Source organism: Rhincodon typus, chromosome 7 (assembly GCF_021869965.1).
Source record: "Rhincodon typus isolate 14 chromosome 7, sRhiTyp1.1, whole genome shotgun sequence".
NCBI lineage: Eukaryota > Metazoa > Chordata > Chondrichthyes > Orectolobiformes > Rhincodontidae > Rhincodon > Rhincodon typus.
This window is the reverse complement of record NC_063338.1, coordinates 70,662,583-70,683,015: the sequence shown is the minus strand read 5'-3', so window position 1 is coordinate 70,683,015 and position 20,433 is coordinate 70,662,583. Positions and strand designations below refer to the sequence as shown.

Here is a 20,433-nt window from a genome sequence, read left to right as displayed (position 1 = left end):
CCTCTTTAATTCTACCACCTATTACTTCAAATTGATGTCTTTTGGTTGTTAATCTATTTGATAGTGGACGTAGATTCTTCCTATCCATTCAATCTAGCCTTTCAGAATAATATAGACCTTAATTAAATCTCCTTCAGTCTCCTCTGTTCCAAAGAAATTAACTTGTCTATTCCCATCTATTCAACAACCATCACTCTGGGTGCAAAAGCAGAAACTTTCATTGAGTTTACAAAACACTTAGATATGCATGTGAGGAAGCTTGCACTGTTTCTGTAGACCTGTTTATTGCTCTCATGCCTTTAGATTTGCTGTCCTTGCTATTTTCATCCAGTGAATGAATTGAAAAATGTACTTAGTTGATTTTTGCATGTATTTCAGCATGGTTTAATTTATAAAGTCTGTTTAAAATGTTTATTTTTTGATGGATTTTAATTTTGTGTTGTAGCCAAGTGGAAATTATGATGCACAGTGACAGAGAAAGGGTATGAGTACGGGATTGTTGATGATGAGGAATTTGGCTTGTTTTGCTGGTATTGCTCATGAATTATTTACTCGTGTACATCTGGGTGAAAAGGGAACATGCGCATTGCAAACTTCATTCCTCTTCCTTGTCCACCTCTCTCTGTCTTCTTGCAAGCTTGTCCTGTCTTTGCATATTCTGTATTAATGCTCAATGTCAAGATGAAGTCTTAATATGCCACCCATATTGTGAAGCAACTGGTTTATTTTCAAGTTTTTAAGCCACCATCAACAGTACTTCACTAGCAAATAAATCATTCCCATAATGGAACTTTCCAATATGTAGAAGTATTCCAGAGACTAACTTCAAAGTATTTCATGATCTCTGTTTCTTCATGTGTTTAATGTCACGGTCGTCTTTTCAAGCTTAAAAGAGGACATAGACCGAAATGAGGAGCCCCAAAAAGGCAGCTGCGGCATCTAATCTACCTGCCGTACATATCGTTGACAGTAGTTAGACATTTGTATGTTAACTTTTTTATGAAGATGGTGGTCAGCATGATTCCCTGAAGGAATGTATCCACATTGTTTCAGCAGTTTCACATTGCTGCTGAAACAGGTGTTACAGCGTACCATTTCTCACGCCTACAGCTTTTTATTTCAGTGTGGGAGTTACTCTGCCCTTTGCTAACTAGAAGTTCATATATTACTCAAACATTAAATTTTGTGGTGCAGTAAATCCATAGAAATTGTATCAGGATGTATTCCATTTTAAGGGCTTCAGTGCCTTTACATTTGTAGCATAAAAACTCAATGATATGATTAAATCTCTCCCTGAGACTTTCAGACAAAGATAGAATGGGCTTGTCTTTTTTGATAACAACAAGAGCGCTGTGTGGTCTGAGATATTTCATATAATTTTACGTAAAGGCAATGACCTGTTAGGTTTAATTTTGCTCTATGTCGTTAATCCTTATCAGCAAACCAGAAAAATAGTTTTATGTAGAGATCCCATTTTAACGCATTTTTTCGGAATGCAGCAGAAACGGAAGGGCTTCTATGAGACTGTTTAGAGTCAGTGGACTGGTCCATATTCCAGAACTCAGCCACTACTATTACTGTCTTCATTAGTAAGTATGTAGATGACTGCACGCTGAAGAAGTTAATCCAAATGTTCTCAAACCGGAAACCATGGAAGAACCAGGACATCCTCTTTCTACCAAAGTCCAGGTCTGAGACATTCAAGTCAGGTAGTACTGACCCATACAGAAAACCTTCATAAGGCCATCAGAGATGCCAAAACGGCAATACCAAACTATGCTCGAGACCCATACTAATCACATGGATACCTGTCAGTTGTGGCAAGGCTTACATGACATAAAGGGCTACAAAGCGAAGTCAAACAGAATCGCGGGTAATAATACATTCCTATCCAATGAGGTCAATGCATTCTACGCTTGCTTTGAGCAGAAGGTCAATGAAACAATGTCACCTATCCCAGCATCCTCAGATGCACCTGTATACACAGTCACCACTGCAGACATTAGATCGGCCTTCTTGAGAGTGAGCCCATGGAAAATGGTTGGCTCGAACAGAGTCCCTGGCCGTGCACTCAGAACCTGTGCAGACCAGCTGATGGGAGTATTTGCTGACATCAGCAACAAGAAAGGAAAAATGACATGCTATGGTCACTAGTGGCTGCATATATCTTTCAGGGATGCTGAAGACAGGCTGATTGTGCTTACAGCACAAACTGTGATCTCAATTGGCTTTTCAAATGCAGCACAAGTACCCACAGCCAATAATTAATTCCGCTTCCAGACACTTATTGCTTGACTTCAATTCTTGTCCTACTAATCTCCAGAAGGCAGAAAACTGAAAATGAGGTCAATGGAGCATAAAATAAATTAATAGTATATAAATTTGCAACGGATACATGACAATGTAATACTGTGTTCAGCAGACAAGTGAATGCTTCATTTCAACAACAAATCCTTTAGCTTCCGTTTGTTTACTACTCTAATATGGTGAAAGCCCTTTGTGGAAGTTGCATGAATCACTGCTCTGGCTGCTCTGATGTACTTTGTCAATGTCTGGATGTTTTGGAGATCAAGAAGAACCCACCAAGCAGCTGTGCAAGGGCAGACTTCACCAGTCGGTCAGGAGATGGTACAGGGGGCTGCAAGGTGGGCGGGGAAAAGGTTTGAAGGGAGATCCCTTGCTTGCAAGATCTCTTTTCACATCTTCTGTCTCATGGCCTGCACTTCCCAGCTTGTCAAGAGCTGGAAGGCTACATTTCAGTGAGATTTGAGATTTTTCTCATATTTCAACGAAGTGACATTCTGAGTATGCAGGCTATCAGTGAGGCCAGCCTACATGTGGTCAAGTGTCATGTTTGATAGTCCATGTAAATGGATATCCTTTGCATGGATGTGGGCATCAGTGCCAATGCTTGAGACATTATGGCACTTGTGTTGGAGATGTTCTCCACCAATCAAGTGCAGTGCACCTGGAAATAAGAACATAAGAACGAGGAGCAGGAGTAGGCCGTCTGGCTCCTCGAGCCTGCCCCGCCATTTAATAAGATCATGGCTGATCTTTGAGACTCAGCTCCACTTACCTGCCCAATCACCATAACCCTTAATTCCTTTACTGTTCAAAAATTTATCTAGCCTTGCCTTATAAACATTCAGCGAGGTAGCTTCAACCGCTTCACCGGGCAGGGAATTCCACAGATTCACAACCCTTTGGTTGAAGAAGTTCCTCCAGACCTCAGTCCTACAGCTGCTTCCCTTTATTTTGAGGCAATGCCCTCTAGTCCTAGTTTCACCTGCTAGCAGAAACAACCTCCCTGCCTCCACTTTATCTATTCCCTTCATAATCTTATATGTTTCTACAAGATCTCCCCTCATTCTTCTGAATTCTAATGAGTATAAGTCCAGTCTACTCAGTCTCTCCTCATAATCCAACCCTCTCAACTCTGGAATCAACTGAGTGAATCTCCTCTGCACCCCCTCCAAAGCTAGTATATGCTGACAAAGCTTTTCTGCTGTGGCTCCAGAATAATTTCTTTGGCAACACCCTTGATGCTCAGCATCTATGACAGCTGAGCCGAACTTAGAGGATCCTCTTTCTGACAATAGCTCCTTTTCAATTATTTATTTATCGCCATTATTTTCTGCTGCTTATTTGTGGAGTGTAATCCACCATGTGATAACCCGATTCTCACTGTGATGTGGTTAACTGAGCTGATGGAAGATGGGTTTAATTCCTCTAACAGTACAGCCACAGAAATGAATGACTTCCTGAAGGATGCTTGAAGGACCTGTGGAAGTGAGAGTTAGCATTAGAAGTGACAAGGTATGAGAGGGTTCAAGTTCATCATTGTACACATTACACATTTTTTATTGCCTGATGAAATCAGGGCAACATGGTTGAATGAGATAATAAGGTGTAGAACTGGATGAACGCAGCAGGCCAGGCAGCATCAAAGGAGCAGGAGACTGGCCTGCTGTGTTCATCCAGCTCTACACCTTGTTACCTCAGACTCCAGCATCGGCAGTTCCTACTCTCCCCAACATGGGTGAATGTTGTCTAGCACATAGCTGTGATATTTAATTCTGCTAGTAGGTCACTGAGAATTTCCCATATCACCATCTCCAATGGCCAGGCAGGCTGAAACCCAGCTTAGCTCTAATGCTTTCTCCTCTATAGTGGAAAGTGGAATTAATTAGACAGTCACCTTCAGTTAGTTGATACTCCCTGGGTCTTGTCCTTTGTAGATAAGAGTCAGCCACATTTGGTGTGGTGTGGTGATACGCAGTTCATAAGAACATAACTGGGTTCGAACTGGTCATAAGCACAAACTATCATATATGATCAACTTCGACTAAGTTCAAACTAGGCATCATAAGTAAAACACTCCCTGGTTGCTCAACCATTTCAGGTATATAAAAACTGAAAGAACTGCGGGTGCTGGAAATCAGAACCAAACCAGAAATCGCTGAAAAGTCTCAGCATATCTAGCAGCATCTGTGGAGAGGAATCAGAGTTAATGTCTTATTTTCCAGCAATTTATGTTTTCATTTCAGGTGTATGTCATGCACATCACAGCTAGATTGTGAAACCTAGCGTGATATTTATTAAAACCTCATTAAGAGCTTAAATCTTGATCCTTCAGTGCCTCCACCATTTACAGGGCTAATCGAAACCAGTCGCTTGGATGGTTGTTGCCACAACACTTGAAGATCCAATTAAAACTCTTGTCTTGATGCGTATGGGCCCTGCTACTGAACTAGTTATTACAAGTAGAAGAGAGATAACAAGGTGTAGAGCTGGATGAACACAGCAGGCCAAGCAGCATCAGAGGAGCAGGAAAGCTGACATTTCGGGCCTAGACCCTTCTTCCTCTCCTTGTCACTCATGGAATTAGCTAATAGAATTTGCATAATTTAAAACTGAGGTTTTTTTAATAGTTTTTTCTATAATACTTGGAAAATGCTTTGGAGTAAAAAGATATTGTCCTGTCTGTTAAGGTGTAGAACTAAACAACAGGCAAAATTTCCAATAATAGGTCGATGAATGAATTTGATTACAGTGCATAGCGCCTTTAATCTGTTTTAACATAATTAACAGAATTTGCCTATCTGATCTTTAAAATAATTAACATAATGAGATCTACCCAACTCGAACAGCAGGTAATGTTAAATATTCATACGTTTCCTGCTTTTCAATGTTCACTGAGGTATGCTTTTTTTAACCATATCTGTTCCCGCAGATCTTTACAGGCTGGGACTCATGAGCACGTTTTTCCTGCCTCGGAAATGCTAATGTGGGAATGCTGTGAGCCCTCTGCAGGATTATTGCGATCTGACACCAGCCCGGGATTGCATGGCGCCGAGTGACTTCGCTTGCTGACTTTCTGCAGCTTTTTTTGATGGAGACCCTGCACGGAATCAGCAAGGACTCAGCTGTTCGGGGCAGTATCGTGGCGCAAATGCAACGCTGAATTCACCATGGGTCTCCCGAATCCTTTCCTTTTGCCAGCATCATCTCGTTACTATCATTTCTTTGGGCTTTTTCTGCTCAACGTGTGGATATCTCTTGCCCAGTTTGGTAAGATTTAAGTTTGTTTTTTTAAAAGGCGAAAGTGCAACTTTTGCACATGTGGTCTTTTTAGGCATTTTTTTGCGCATTAATTATTATTAGGTGGAAATGTGAGGGCTGATTAATATGTTTGTCCAAAGATGTTGCATTGATGTTGGATCTCTAAGTGCTTAATCAGTCTGCATTATAAGAGTTGGCAGCTACATTCTGCTGTTTTACTTTAAGAGGACATGAGTGTGTCAATTGTGTGAAGGTTGAAGGCAGTTTTGTGGCTGTCTGTTGTGCCTAAATCTTGGGAGGTCGCTGGCATAACTTGCACACAACAGGGACTTTTTGGTGGTAGTGGGTGGATGGGGTGGGTAGTTAAAAATACGTAAAATGCGTTGAAGAGGATGTGGCTTTAAGATAAAGCACTCTCCATACAATTAAGGCGCTAGTTTTATCATGCTCTTGGGTAGGGACATGTTATCCGCTATAGTATTTTTATGACTGGTTGTGCACATGTATTTAATTTCTTAGAAGGATTATCTTGGAAGAAATTCACTGAATTTCCCCAAATTGCAACATTAGAACCAAAACAAAGTCAACGTGCTTCTGGAAGTTGTGGACCAGGCGCAATATTAATCGCCGCAGGCACCAATTTATAGTATTGACGGTGTTGTGAACGTTATAAAGTCTAAGTCACCCGTCCAAGAGGCTTGAAGTGATTTTTTTTTAATGAATCCCTTAAACGTACAGACAATCAGTCATTTCTTTCTTAAATTGAAATTATCAGCGCTGTCAGTAGGAAGAGGTGTTTATTGTTGCTGCAGCAAACTTTTGATTAAACTTGAAAGCTTGCTACACACCTTCTTCTGGTATTCTGTGTGGACGTAGCACAGAAGGCACATCAACTGGTTGACTAGGGATTGTAGATTTTAAAAGCAAAAACATGATTTTATCGGTCCATGTTTCTGATTGTTGAATCTGAGGTTTTTTTGGAAGATACTGCAGCCTTCAGGTAACTGCAGAAAATATCCCCATAAGAAAAGTTGAACACAGCTGATCAGTGACTGAAACATATCCAGTGCCATTGGAGATAGAAATTCATTAATTCAAAGCTAGATTAGACACATCTGTTGGACTTGTAATGCATAAACCTTTGGCCATAAATGGAAAGGCAATGAAAATTTACCACAAATTTTAACTGTATCTAAAAACGGGGGGGGGGGGGAATAGATATTCAGAATGGATTTAATGCTTGGACAACTAAACAAAAACTGAGTACAGCTGAAGTAGCTATGATTTTGTGATGAACTTTGACGGAATCAAAATTAAACATTTTTGCTAAATTACAGTGATTGAGGACACATGAGAATTAATCAGAAATGCTGAGATAGGATAAATGTTAAAGTTACCAGATCTGTGATTGTTTATGAGTTGAAATGGAAAGCCTCAATGGAGTCAGGAAATAAATTGACGATTGCTAAATACTCCTGCTTCCAGTTATCACTAAATAGAAAAATAACAATGTCTGACCACAGAATGAAATACAAACATTTTGGAAAGGTCAGTTTATGATAATCCACAATAGTTTATAAAGCTAATGGGGAGAACATTGTTTGTGGTCACGGATTGGTGCTTGCCGTTGGTCTCAAAAAGTTGCCCTCAAAGATCTTTGTCTTGTGGATTTCCTCATTCCCAACTTTAATTTGAATCTGACACCAAGTCCTGAGATGTCTGGGCATCCAGTAGCAATGATGTCATCAAGAACAGTAAGTAGCTAATCACACAGAAGTATTTGCACAAACCTAAAATCAGGAAGGTAAGGCACTGATTATCAATCACTTTTTAATATCATTTTACAAAATGTGATAAAATGATTCGAACATTCAGAAGAGATTGAAGCAGAAGCTGAAATATCATAAACTTTAGAAATGCTTTAAAATATATGTTTTTTGGCAAATCTCTCAAGGCACAATGGCTCAATGGTTAGCACTGCTGCCTCACGGTGCCAGAGACCTGGGTTTGATTCCAGCCTCAGGTGACTGTGTGGGGTTTGCATGTTCTCCCCATGTTTGCATGGGTTTCCTCTGGGTGCTGTAGTTTCCTCCCACAGTCCAAGGATGTGCAGGTTAGGTGGATTGGCCATGCTAAATTGCCCATAGTGAAATGTATGTGTAACTGGGTAGGTTAGCTATGGGAAACGCAGAGTTACAGGAATAGGATGGGGGTGGGGGGTTTGGTGGGATGCTCTTCAGAGGGTCACTGTGGACTTGATAGGCCAAATGGCCTGCTTCCACACTGGGGATTTTATCAATTCTGACATTTTCTGAATGCAAGTTTCTTAGATACAAAAATATTTTTCAGTGATAGTTATGAATATAGTACCTTAAAAGCCCAGTTATGCCTCATTCAACAAAGTGTAACTTTTTCAAGGGTTTTACAACATGACTAATAATGCAAGAATGCAAGTTGTGATCAGTCTATTAATTTCTAAATGATTACACACAACGGGAATGCACCGAATCACTGACTGCGAATTCTGGATTTCTTTGCTTAACTGCTCACAAGCAGACTGCAGAAGTTCAATTTCAGAAAAGTAATGGAGGTGAATTACTCCCAAGACCAGGCCAATGTTATCAGTAACTGGGTAGAGAGTGGAGTCTGGGAGTTCAGCCAAGGGAACATTGGAACAGTTGAATGTGGACAGACCTGAGGGTTTCCAGAGCAGTTGTGCCAAGGAAAGAATCAACAATGCTAAAAGCTAAAGCTAGGTGGCCTGTATGATGAAGTAGACAGGCATTAAGATCTAACTCTAGATCAAATAGGATGTCAATATTGTGAACAATATGTATCAGCCTGTGGTAGTGGCTGGGGTGTGGCACGGAATTGGTGGGAAAGATGTGGAACTTGTGTTAAGATATCTATTTTAATCTCTTTGGAAAGTTAAAGGAAGCTGGGTCCCTTTTAAAACTGGATTTGAAGAAGCAAGCTGATAACACAGAGCCTGTGGAGTGGTCAATTGAGTTGAAATGGAATGACTTAAGTGCACATGCAGACTCTTGTCCCATTTTGCAGATTAAATTGCTAAATGGGAACATACCGATCAGGGGAAAGAAAGTGGAGCAAAGGCTGAACCTTTGAATGATTCTGGAGATGACCCTGCTGGGAAGCCAGATTTAAGGATCTACTGCCTGTGATTAGAAAATTCCCTTGAACTGGCTAGTTTAGGAGAGATGTTAGAAGATGATTGTGCACTGCAGAAACAGAGGGACTTTGAGATAAATGTGCTAAAATTGGTGAAGGTGGCAGGGCAGGTTTAGGTAGAGTTCAATAAAACATACAGGATCCTGAGTGTTTTATACAGACTGTGGATGCACGGCATATAAAAGCAAAAAAAGTTAGTGAACTTTCATAAAACATAGTACAGTTAAAGCAAAATCATGTGTCCAGTTCACACTTTTGAATGTAAAAATTTTAGAAAAGGTTTATAACAATGACTAGGGATGAGGGACTTCAGTAATATGGTTAAATTAGTGAAGAGAAGGTTGCGAGGATATTTGATACAGGTATTCAATATCGTGAGGGTTATGAACTGAGTAGGTAGGGAGAAACTGTCATTATCGGTGGAGTGGTTGGAAACCAGAGGACGCTGGTTTATGGGAAATGGGCAAAGAGAACCAAGCACAGCATGATGTAAAAGGTGTTTGCATGGCGAGTGATTAGGAGCTGGAATTTCCTGCTTGAAACTGTGATTCCATGGTGACTTTCAAAAGGAAATTAGATAATTGTCTGACTGAAGGGAGAGAATTTGTACGGTTATGGGGAGCAGTCAAGATGAGTAGGCTGAGTGGAATTGTCCTTACAGAGAACCCATATGATGAGTTGAATGGCTTCCTTCTGTACTGTAACTATCCGATGATTATATGCCTTCAGTTGCAGGGGTAATATATGATGTAGGATGTAAGATAGTGAAGATACACAGAAGGAAGGGAAAATTGGGGTGAGTGAAGGGGTATAGTGGATTTGTGAGATGGATTCATGCTTTGTAGATCCCAAGTGTGCCGGGGTGCAGAAGAAAGTACTTTAGTCATCACCTGGACAGAATATGATGGCTAGAATTGCTTCACTGTCCCCATCATGGTGAGACTGTCCAAAAGAGAAGGGAATGGAATCTTGGTATCTGCTACGAAGAATAGAAAATTAATGCACTGCAAAAAGACCTGCAGTGCCACATACTTCACCCCCACCTCATCCATTAATGTAAACCAAGGTTTGTTGTTCCATTATAGAGTCATAGAGTCCTACAGCACGGAGATAGGCCCTTTGGCCCAAATGAGTCCATGCTGACAAAAATGCCCATCCACGCTAACACCATTTCCCTGCTCTTGGCCCATATCCTTTTAAATATTTCCTATCCGTGTATTCGTCCAAATGCCTTTTAAATGTTGTTAATGTACCCGCCTCAACCACTTCTGCTGGCAGTTCATTCCGTATGCATACCAGCCTCTGTAAAAAAAGTTGTCCCTCCGGTTCCCATGTATTCTTCCCCCCTTACTTTAAACTGATGCCCTCTAGTCCTCAATTCCCTAACCTTGGGAAAAAGACTGAGTGCATTCATCCTATCCATGTCTCTCATGATCTTATACACTTTTATAAGATCACCCCTCAGTCTCCTACGCTGTAAAGAAAAAGGTCCTACCTTGTCCAACCTCTCCCTATAATTCAGTCCCTTGAGTCTTGGCAACATGCTTGTAAATTTCTTCTGCACGCTTTCAAGTTTAATAACATCCTTCCTATAGCAAGGTGACCAAAGCTGAACACAATACTTCAAGTGCGGCCCCACCAACGTCCTGTACAACTACAACATAACTTGCCAACTTCTGTACTTAGTGCCCTGACTGATGAAGGCTAGTGTGCCAAATACCTTCTTCACTGCCCTGTCTGCCCATGACTCCACTTTAAGAGAACTGTGCACCTACACTCCAAGGTCCCTCAGTTCCACTACACTCTATAAGGCTGTACCATTCACCATGAAATTCCTACCTTGATTTGACTTTCTAAAATGCAACACCTCACACTTATCTATATTAAACTCCATTTGCCATTTCTCGGCCCACTTCCCCAGCTGATCAAGATCCTGCTGCAATTTCTGATAACCTTCCTCACTGTCCTTGATACCACCTATTTTAGTGTCATCCGCAAACTTACTAATCATGCCTTGTACATTCTCATCCAAATCATTGATATAGATAACAAACAGCAATGGGCCCAGCACCAACCCCTGAGGAACACCACTAGTCACAGGCCTCCAGTCTGATAAGCATCCTTCCACTATTACTCTCTGCTTCCTACCATCAAGCCAATTGTGTATCCAATTTTCCAGCTCTCACTGGATTCCAGGTGATCTAACCTTCCAGAATAGCCTACCATGTGGAACCTGATCAAAGGCCTTACTAAAATCCATGTAGACTACGTCTACTGCCCTGCCCTCATCAACCTTCCTGGTTACTTCATCAAAGAACTCTAACAAATTTATGAGGCATGATCTCCCATGCATGAAGCCATGCTGTCTACTCCTAATCAAGCCCTGTCTTTCTAAATGCATATATATCTTATCCCTCAGAATCTTCTCAAGTAACTTACCTACCACAGATGTTAGGCTTACTGGTCGATAATTCCCAGGCTTTTCTTTGCAGCCTTTCTTGAATAAGGGCACAACATTCTCTACCATCCCGTCTTCTGGGATCTCATCCGTGGCTAATGATGATGGAGGAGGAGGCAACACAAATATCCGCATCCTCAATTATGGAAGAGCCCAGCACATCAGTGCAAAAAATAAGGCTGAAGCATTCGCAGCAATCTTTAGCCATAAGTGCCAAGTGGATGATCCATCTCGGCCTTCTCCAGTCATCCTCAGCATTACAGATGCCAGTCTTCAGCCAATTTGATTCACTCTAAAGAAACAGTTGGAGACACGAGATACTGCAAAGGCTACGGGCCCTGACAACATTCCGGCAACAGTACTGATGACTTGTGCTCCGGAACTTGCTGCTTCCTTAGCCTACCTGTTCCAGTACAGTTACAACACTGGTATCTACCCGACAATGTGGAAAATTGTCCAAGTATGTCCTGTACACAAAAACCAGGACAAATCCAACCCGGCCAATTACGGCCCCATCAGTCTACTCTCGATCATCAGTAAAGTGATGGAAGGTGCCACCATCAGTGCTATCAAGCAGCACTTGCTCAGCAATAACCTGCTCAGTGACGCCCAGTTTGGGTTCCACCAGGGCCACTCAGTTCCTGATCTCATTACAGCCTTGGTTCAAACATGGACAAAAGAGCTGAATTCCAGAGGTGAGGTGAGAGTGATAGCCCTTGACATCAAGGCTGCATTCGACCAAGTGTGGCATCAAGGAGCCCCAGCAAAACTGGAATCAAAGGGTATCGGGGGCAAACTCTCCGGTGGTTAGAGTCATACCTGACGCATAGGAAGATGGTCGTGGTTGTTGGACGTCAATCATCTCAGTTCCAGGACATCTCTGCAGGAGCTCCTCAGGGTAGTGTCCTCAGCCCAACCACCTTCAGCTGCTTCATCAATGACCTTCCCTCCATCATAAGTTCAGAAGTGGGGATGTTCGCCGATGATCGCACAATGTTCAGCAGTATTTGTGACTCCTCAGATGCTGAAGTAGTCTGTGATCAAATGCAACAAGATCTGGACAAAATCCAAGCTTGGGCTGACAAGTGGCAAGTGATATTTGCGCCACACAACTACCAGAGTATGACCATCACCAATAAGAGACAATTTAATCACCGTCCCTTGACATTCAATGGTGTTACCATCACTGAATGCCCCACTATCAACATCCTGGGAGTTATTGTTGACCAGAAACTCAACTGGACTCACCACCTAAACACAGTGGCTACAAGAGCAGGTCAGAAGCTAGGAATACTGTGGCGAGTAAATCACCTCCTGACTCCTCAAAGCCTGTCTACCATCTACCATGCACAAGCCAGGAGTATGATAGAATACTCCCCACTTGCCTGGATGAGTGCAGCCCCAACAACACTCAAGAATCCTGACACCATCTAGAACAAAGCAGCCTGCCTGATTGGCACTACATCCACAAGCATTCACTCCCTCCACCACCGATGCTCAGTAGCAGCAGTGTGTACTAACTACAAGATGCACTGCAGAAATTCATCGAAGATCCTCAAACAGCACCTTCCAAACCCACGACCACTTCCATCTAGAAGGACAAGAGCAGTAGACTTATGGGAACACCACCACCTCCAATTTCCCCTCCAAGTCACTTACCATCCTGACTTGGAAATATATCGCCGTTCCTTCACTGTTGCTGGGTCAAAATCCTCAAATTCCCTCCCTAATGGCATAGTGGGTCAACCTACAGCTGGTTGACTGCAGCGGTTGAAGAAGGCAGATCACCACCACCTTTTCAAGGGCAACTAGGGATGGGCAAGAAATGCTGGCCAGCCAGCCACCCCCACATCCCACAAATGAATAGAAAAAAAAAATATATCAGCCAGGACCCCCGCAATTTCTTCTCTAGCTTCTTGCAGGGCTCTTGGATATATCTGATCATGACCAGGAGATTTATCCACCTTCATACTTCCATTCTAATATTTCCAACACCACCTCTACTGTGATGTGGACTGTCCCCAAGATCTCGCCACTAACTTCCCTAAGTTCCCAAGTCTTCATGTCTTTCTCCACAGTAAACACAGAGGAGAAATATTCATTGAGGACCTCGCCGATCTCCTGCAGCTCCACGCATACATGTCCACTTTCTCTCTAGTTATTCTTTTTCCTTTAATATACTTAAAGAATCTGTTTGGATTCACCTTAATCTTCTCAGTCAAAGCTATCTCATGCACCCTTTTCACCCTCGTGATTTCTTCTTCAGTAAACACCTGTATTCCCTATATTCCTCCAAGCATTCCCTTGATCCCAGTTGCCTGTTCCTGAGCCATACCTCCTTTTATTCTGGTCAAAGCCTCAATATCTCTTGTCACCTCGGGTTCCCTAGTAATACCAACCTTGCCCTTCATCCTCATAGGAACATACAGACCTTGAACTCTAGCTATCACACTTTTAAAGGCCTCCCACTTGCCAGAGGTCCCTTTGCCTGCAAACAAATTACTTCACTCAACCCCTGCAAGCTCCTGTCTAATTCCATCAAAATTCACCTTGCCCCAGTTTAGAACTTGAACCTGTGGACCAGTTTTGTCCTTCTCCATAACTATTTTAAAAGTAACAGAACTATGGTCACTGGTCCCAAAGTGCCTCCCCCCCACACTGTCACCTCAGTCACCTGTCCTGCCCTATTTCCCAAGGGTAGGTCAAGTTATGCCCTTTCTATATACTACTTGAGGAAACTTTCCTGAACACATTTAACAAATTCCACCCCATCTAAACCCTTAACACTATTGGAGTCCCAGTCTATGTAAGGAAAATTAAAATCCCCCACTATGACAACCCTATTTCTCCTGCAAGTCTCTGCAATCTCCCTGCGTATTTGTTCCTCTAATTCCCGTTGACTATTTGGGGGCCTATAGTACAACCCCAATAACATCACCATCCCCTTCTTATTTCATGGCTCCACCCACAAAGCCTCACTGAATGATCCCTCAGTTATTTCATCCATGACTACTGCTGTGATACTTCCCTTAAACAAAAATGCAGCTCCCCCTCCCCTCTTTCCTCCACCTCTGTCCTACCTAAAACATCAGTCCTGTCCCTCCGTTAGCCATGTTTCTGTAATGGCTATAATATACCAGCCTCATGTACCTATCCACGCCCTGAGTTCATTGGCCTTATCTGTCAGCCCTCTTGCATTGAAATAGATGCAATTTAATCCAAAAGGCAGTTCCTTGCTTCCTGTCCTGTTCCAGCCTGACCTGTCTCTCCAAGTTGCTATTTCTGATTACTGTATCTCCTTCCATCCTCGCACATGCCTCCCTGCTGTTTAGGATCCCACTCTCCTGCCAATCTAATTTAAACCCTCCTGTGCAACACTAGCAAATCTGCCTGCCAGGATATTGGTCCCCCTCCAGTTATAGATTGAAATAATTCAGTGCCTCAAACCAGCATATGAAAAGGGCAGCCTCTTCATGACCAGCTCAATGCTACATTGATTTCAATGCAATATTTGGTTGAGCTAGGCAATGTTGTGATCCAGGCTGGAAGAAAACTTATTATGTAAAATGTGTTCATTTGTACAAAAGACAGATGATTTGGAAAAATGGTCAGGGTAAATTTTCCAGTTGTTTATCCCAGCTCAAGCTTCCACGATCAGGATTGCATATGACGAAATATAGGTACAGTCGTGAAGTGGTTATGGTACTTAATCAATAAAGCAGAGAATGTGGTTTTGTAAATCGGATTACACTGGTCATTGACAGTCTCAAGGTGCCTAAGCATCCAATGCAATGGACAGCGAGCCTGCACTCATTTCCAAGCATCCCATACAACATGTGCTGTCTGCCACATCGATTAGAACTCATCAGTACGTGTCATGGATATGTATCTGAAACTGGTGCAATTAAATGACTGCAATAAAACTGAAGTTTTAATGTTTGTTTCAAAACTGTAAAAATTAGGCAACAAATCACAGTAACACATGTTATGCACAGCAATCAAACTGACTGTTCCTAAAGGAATTACTAGAGCCTGCCACTAATACTCGGGCAGCCATTGGTTATCAGTTTGACCCCTCCCAATTGCTCCTCCCAATCTGGCAATCCTTAGCTGGGATCTGAGCTGACCGATCTTGCTGCGTGACAAGCGATGTGTCACCTTGGGCTATCAATGGTACATGTAGCTCGGCAACAATATACAAATGAACCGACCAGTCCAACATATACAGTCCTGCTGCAGTGTGGCTGCATCTGCTGCACTACAAACATCATCTTTAAGCAAAAGTACCGATAGGTCAAGGTGCTACTGTACCTGTTTGAGAAGTTGAATTCAGTTTCAAATTTCTAGAAATGAAGATGAAAAATATCAATAAAAATAATGGATTATTCTGGAGCTTATTAATATTCTTTTGGGGAAGAAACTCTCCTGACCTTTACTAATTCTGGTCTGACCATGACCGCTGGTATTGCCTTAATAGGAATGGGTGATAAATGCTGGTCTTGTTAGTGATAAGCTATCCTGAGGCTGAATGGAAATGTTCATACTGAGAACCATAGATTTTCTACCCATAAAAATGAATGGGGGAAAGGAAGTTGACTTGCCAGTATGCAATTGCCTGATGGGCATTTATGGCAAGAGAAGATATGAGCTGAAAAGGTAGAAATTTTTTTTTGGATATTGTACCCTGATCTAATATTCAGGATATTCTAACAATAGCTTATTGTAACTGGTCACCAAGCTTCATGTAGAGTGAAGAAATGGATAATTAGTAACAGTCAACAGCGTTCTGACAATGTGCCATGACAAACTATTAAATATGATTTATGTGAAGGTTGAAGAACCACATTGAAAGATGATTATTTAGAAGATTGCATGAATTAGTAGGAAAATATTAGACATCTTTTCTGACTGAACAGGACATCAATCACCTTTAGCATCTTACCAGAATCTCCTCTTTTATCCCCATTTGACACATTAGATAATGCTTAATTACAAATTTAAGTCACCTAAGCCCTGAGCATGCCAATATGCTTAACTTTACACAGTTGTTCAGATGTAAGTGAAGTTCACTGGTATCATGAAATAAATCCGGATAAGATTTCATTGCCTTGCATACCTAGGTTGTCTCTAACATAAGCTTGACGTTTTGTATAACTACTTAATCAACAAGTCTAAAAAACTGACCTTAAAAAAAGAGGCTGTTGAATTAATATTTGATACCATGGCAAGTCGAGAATTGAATTTATTAAATCTAGTTGTTTGTGGCTGGCACCAAATAGAATTACCATGAAATCCACCTGTTTCGGTGATGCCCTTCACTGGGGTGGGACTGAGTGAACAAGGTCAAAAATCATACGACACCAGGTTATAGTCCAACGGGTTTATTTGAAATTACAAGCTTTTGGAGCGCTGCTGCTTTGTCAGGTGCACCTTCGAGAGGGCACAGAGATACAGAGTTTATAGGCAGAAAGATCAAAGGAACGTACAATTGGTGTGAGTGGAGTGAACAAACCTAAAATGACTGATGGAGGATTTGTTAGAAAGGTTTCGCAAATTTCAATTGATTAAGATGCAGCTGTACGATCCTTTGATCTCTCTGTGTAGAGTCTCTGTGTCTGTGTACCCTCTCTCACTGCACCTGATGAAGGAGCGGCGCTTTGAAAGCTTGTGATTTCAAATAAACCCAATAACCCGGTGTGGTGTGATTTTTGACCCTTCAGAGATAGCAACTTATCACCTATGTGCTCTAGTTAATGTGACTCCAACCCAAATGACTTAATGCACTCAGTTGAATTAGAGATGGTCAATAAATACCAATTCACCCATATCTTGAAGAAATTGGTATTAAAAATTTTTTGGTAAATAAAGAATAATTAACAGAAAGGCAGGAAGTGCACCCCACTTTCTTATCCATGATTCAAGTCTAAGCTGGATTTAAAACTGCAGTCTTCTCTGACTGATTAAATAACCATTGAATTCCTACAGTGTGGAAGCAGGCCATTGGCCCATCAAGTCCACACTGACCCCCCAAATAGCATCTCACCCTATTCCTGTAATCCTGCATTTCCCATGGCTAATCCAGCTAGCCTGCACATCTTTGGACATTATGGGCAATTTTTTAATGGCCAATCCACCTGACCTGCACATCTTCAGATTGTGGGAGGGAATTGGAGCACCCAGAGAAAACCCACACAGAAGCAGGAAGAATGTACAAATTCCATGCAGGTAGTCGCCCAAGGGTGAAGTCAAACCCAGGCCTCTGGGGGGGTATTGTGAGGCAGCAGTGATAACCACTGAGCCACCATACCAAAGGTTCTGATTTACCCATGTAGATGTCATGCTGCATCTTAAATGTTGTGTCTTAGTGGACAAGGTTGAGTTGGGGAACACGGCATCTTTAAAAAAAAATTGGGACTCAAATCACTTGCAAAGAAACACAAAATTTAGTAAGTCAGCCAGCTAAATTAGATTCATTTCTCAGCTAGAACCACAGATGCTCAGGTTTTCAAAATGTTATCCGATGATCTGGTTGCTCCCTTGGCCTCTGTTTCTGGCTTGGATATGGTTGGCAGTAAAAATATAACTATATTATTAAGATCTGCCTCAAGTTGACAGGGAGCAGAAGAATTGAAAGAGTTAGCTCCCACACACAACACACACACACCACACATACAGTCACACTTTGGCTGTAAATTTTCCTTTGCCACCTCATTTTTTACAAAAACAATCTGCATCGTGATCTATGTCTGTTTGAAGCCCACGTAAACAAAAGGCTACTTATACTGTGGGTCTGAAATTTGCCGAGAGACAAAAAGAAATTGTAGTAATGAGAGATCTACACTCTTGAGTTTGCAGCAACAGGTTTCATTGAACACATTTTTATATACAGAGGATGTTCAGGGAGGACATCCTATCCAGACCCCTTCAGACTCAGCTGCAGTTCCATGTGATCTCAGGTCACTACCACATCGGTGTGTTTGCATGTGATCATTAGCTATACCTAGAGTAAAAGTCCCTTTTACTGTGCATCTTCATCCGCTTATTTTTTATAGTATTCCATTTTACCATTAACATTTCAACTGAACATTTAGCACTTCACTCCACTCTTTTCCCCCATCCCCAAATCTCTTCTGCTTAAGGCCTAATCTCCAATGTGGGAGGTCAGTTAGCTGTGTTTGTTGGACGTTAGTTTGTGATGCAAAGTGATACCAACAGTGTTGGTTCAATTCTCCTTCTCCTGTCCTCTTGCTTGAGGTGTTGTGACCCTCAGGTTAAACCACCCCCAGTCATCTCCCTCCTCTAATGAGAGGGCAGCCCTATGGCCTGACAGGACAATGGTGACTTTACCTCTTACTTTAATCTGCAGTAGCATTCCTGGTTTTCTTAAAGGATGAGTAGGATGTACATGCTTTCTTGACGTGTCATTGGAGAGTTAGCACAATGTTGAAGTGGAATGACAGCTTCTGACGAGGGCTCACCTTTGAGCTTTGACTCACCAAGACTTGATTGCATCAGCAGTGAGGAAGAAGCAAGGATAAATAAATTCAAAGGAGAAGACTCTGGGACTCAAGATCTCAGTCTCTTGAAATGCAAGAAAAAGAAGTAAAATTCTTATTCTCCTTTATGTCTGTTTTGCTCTCTGATCTAGGGACAGATGTAATAGATGAGAAGAAGAACAAAGGTTGTTCTGTAGATTATATGGTTGGCAAGGAGATGAAAATTTGTCCAGGACTTCTAGGACAGAAATTTCTCCTTCTGAAGGAAGGTATCACTTCAACAATTGTTGCAGTGTAAGACTGCTGAGGTGGAAGCAAGGGCACGATTTAATGTTTGATGATCATTCCATTTCCTTCAAAAGTATCTTCACAAAGTCACAGAAATGCTTCACCTCAGGAGACAATTCGGCCAATCATATGTGTGCCAGCTCTCCAAACTGGCAATTCACCCATTCTCCTGTCTTCTCTCCGTAAGCCCGGATAATTTAATCTTTGTTGTGTAATTTAGAGTGCTTAATGCTTGGGCTAGAGTCTAAAATGATCACAAGACAATAAAGCAGGAATCCAATTTGATTTTGTTTATTCTTACCCGTTATAACTTTTATATTGGATTTGCTTTTGCTGTTTTTTTCTTTCTCCCATCTATCATTATATTTATTATAATTCAGAAATCTTTATTGTTTAAAATTGTAGACAGAGATTTGAAAGTTAAAGCTTTTGAATAAGTAAATATTTCACCATCGAGGGACAGTCTCATTGATGAGATGCAAATTACTGCAGATGCTGGAACTTGTACTGAAAACAACAAATGCTGGAGATCACAGCAGGTCAGACAGCATCCACGGAGAGAGAGCAAGCTAATGTTTTGAGTCTAGATGGCTCTTCATCAGCTCTGATGAAGAATCATTTCAGACTCGAAATGTTAGCTTGCTCTCTCTCCATGGATGCCCATTGAGGTTCTGCTTTTAGTGATTAAAACAATGGTGAAACTACATACCAGGCTGAGAATAGGTAAGGACAAAAAGTTTGAATTATTTTGTGATAAGGAATTGTATACATAGCCACTGGAATATGCACGGCAGGATAATTATAGTGCTTTTTAATGATTTGTAGTGAAATGCGTGTTCTTTGAAGCCTATTCAAATGGGTGGAATTGTTAGATTTCAATTGTGTAGAAACATTAGCTTTTCTTTGTTGAGCTTCTATTGTAGTCAAGACTTTAGACCAGTGGCTTTATACCAAATCACCAAAGTGAGCTGCATTTCAATATTCATTGCAGTAGGTGCATGTAATACAGGATGAAGCCCATTCTTTTGTTGAATTATGTACATTTATACCTTGTTCAGCACTCCTAATGTGTTCCTAAAGGACAAGGTGCTAAATTAAAACATTTTTCCATAAAGGAAATGTGTAACAAAGAAGGAGTTACTTTTCTGATCTATAGCTTTTATGTTAAAAACCTATTAGCTGCCTTCAACCTAACCAGGCCAAAAACCATCTTCTTTCCTCTTTAAAATAGTAAAAGTTCTTAATTTTTTTAAGGACCAGATTTTTGTCTAGGAGATGGGTATCAGGAATTGGGAAGATTCGGGCCTGCACACCTGTTTCTGTTAAGTAAGTACCTCCCATCCAATGTTCATGGTGGGAGGTAGGACCCTGATGGAGTGCAGGCGAGAGATTTGAAAGAGAAATAGTGAACTGGTTCGTCTAATGAAGGCAGTAACA

The 20,433-nt window shown here is 41.5% G+C and overlaps 1 protein-coding gene across 1 annotated transcript in view; it reads left to right on the top strand.

The window, feature by feature from the left end:
• Positions 1-5,301: 5,301 nt before the first annotated feature.
• LOC109913185 (von Willebrand factor D and EGF domain-containing protein-like) overlaps positions 5,302-20,433 on the top strand; it is a 283,384-nt gene continuing 268,252 nt past the window's right edge. The window contains exon 1 of the mRNA XM_048599097.1: positions 5,302-5,574. Within this exon, the coding sequence (XP_048455054.1) occupies positions 5,475-5,574 (100 nt within the window). The 5' untranslated portion in view covers positions 5,302-5,474. The remainder of the gene's footprint in view (positions 5,575-20,433) is intronic.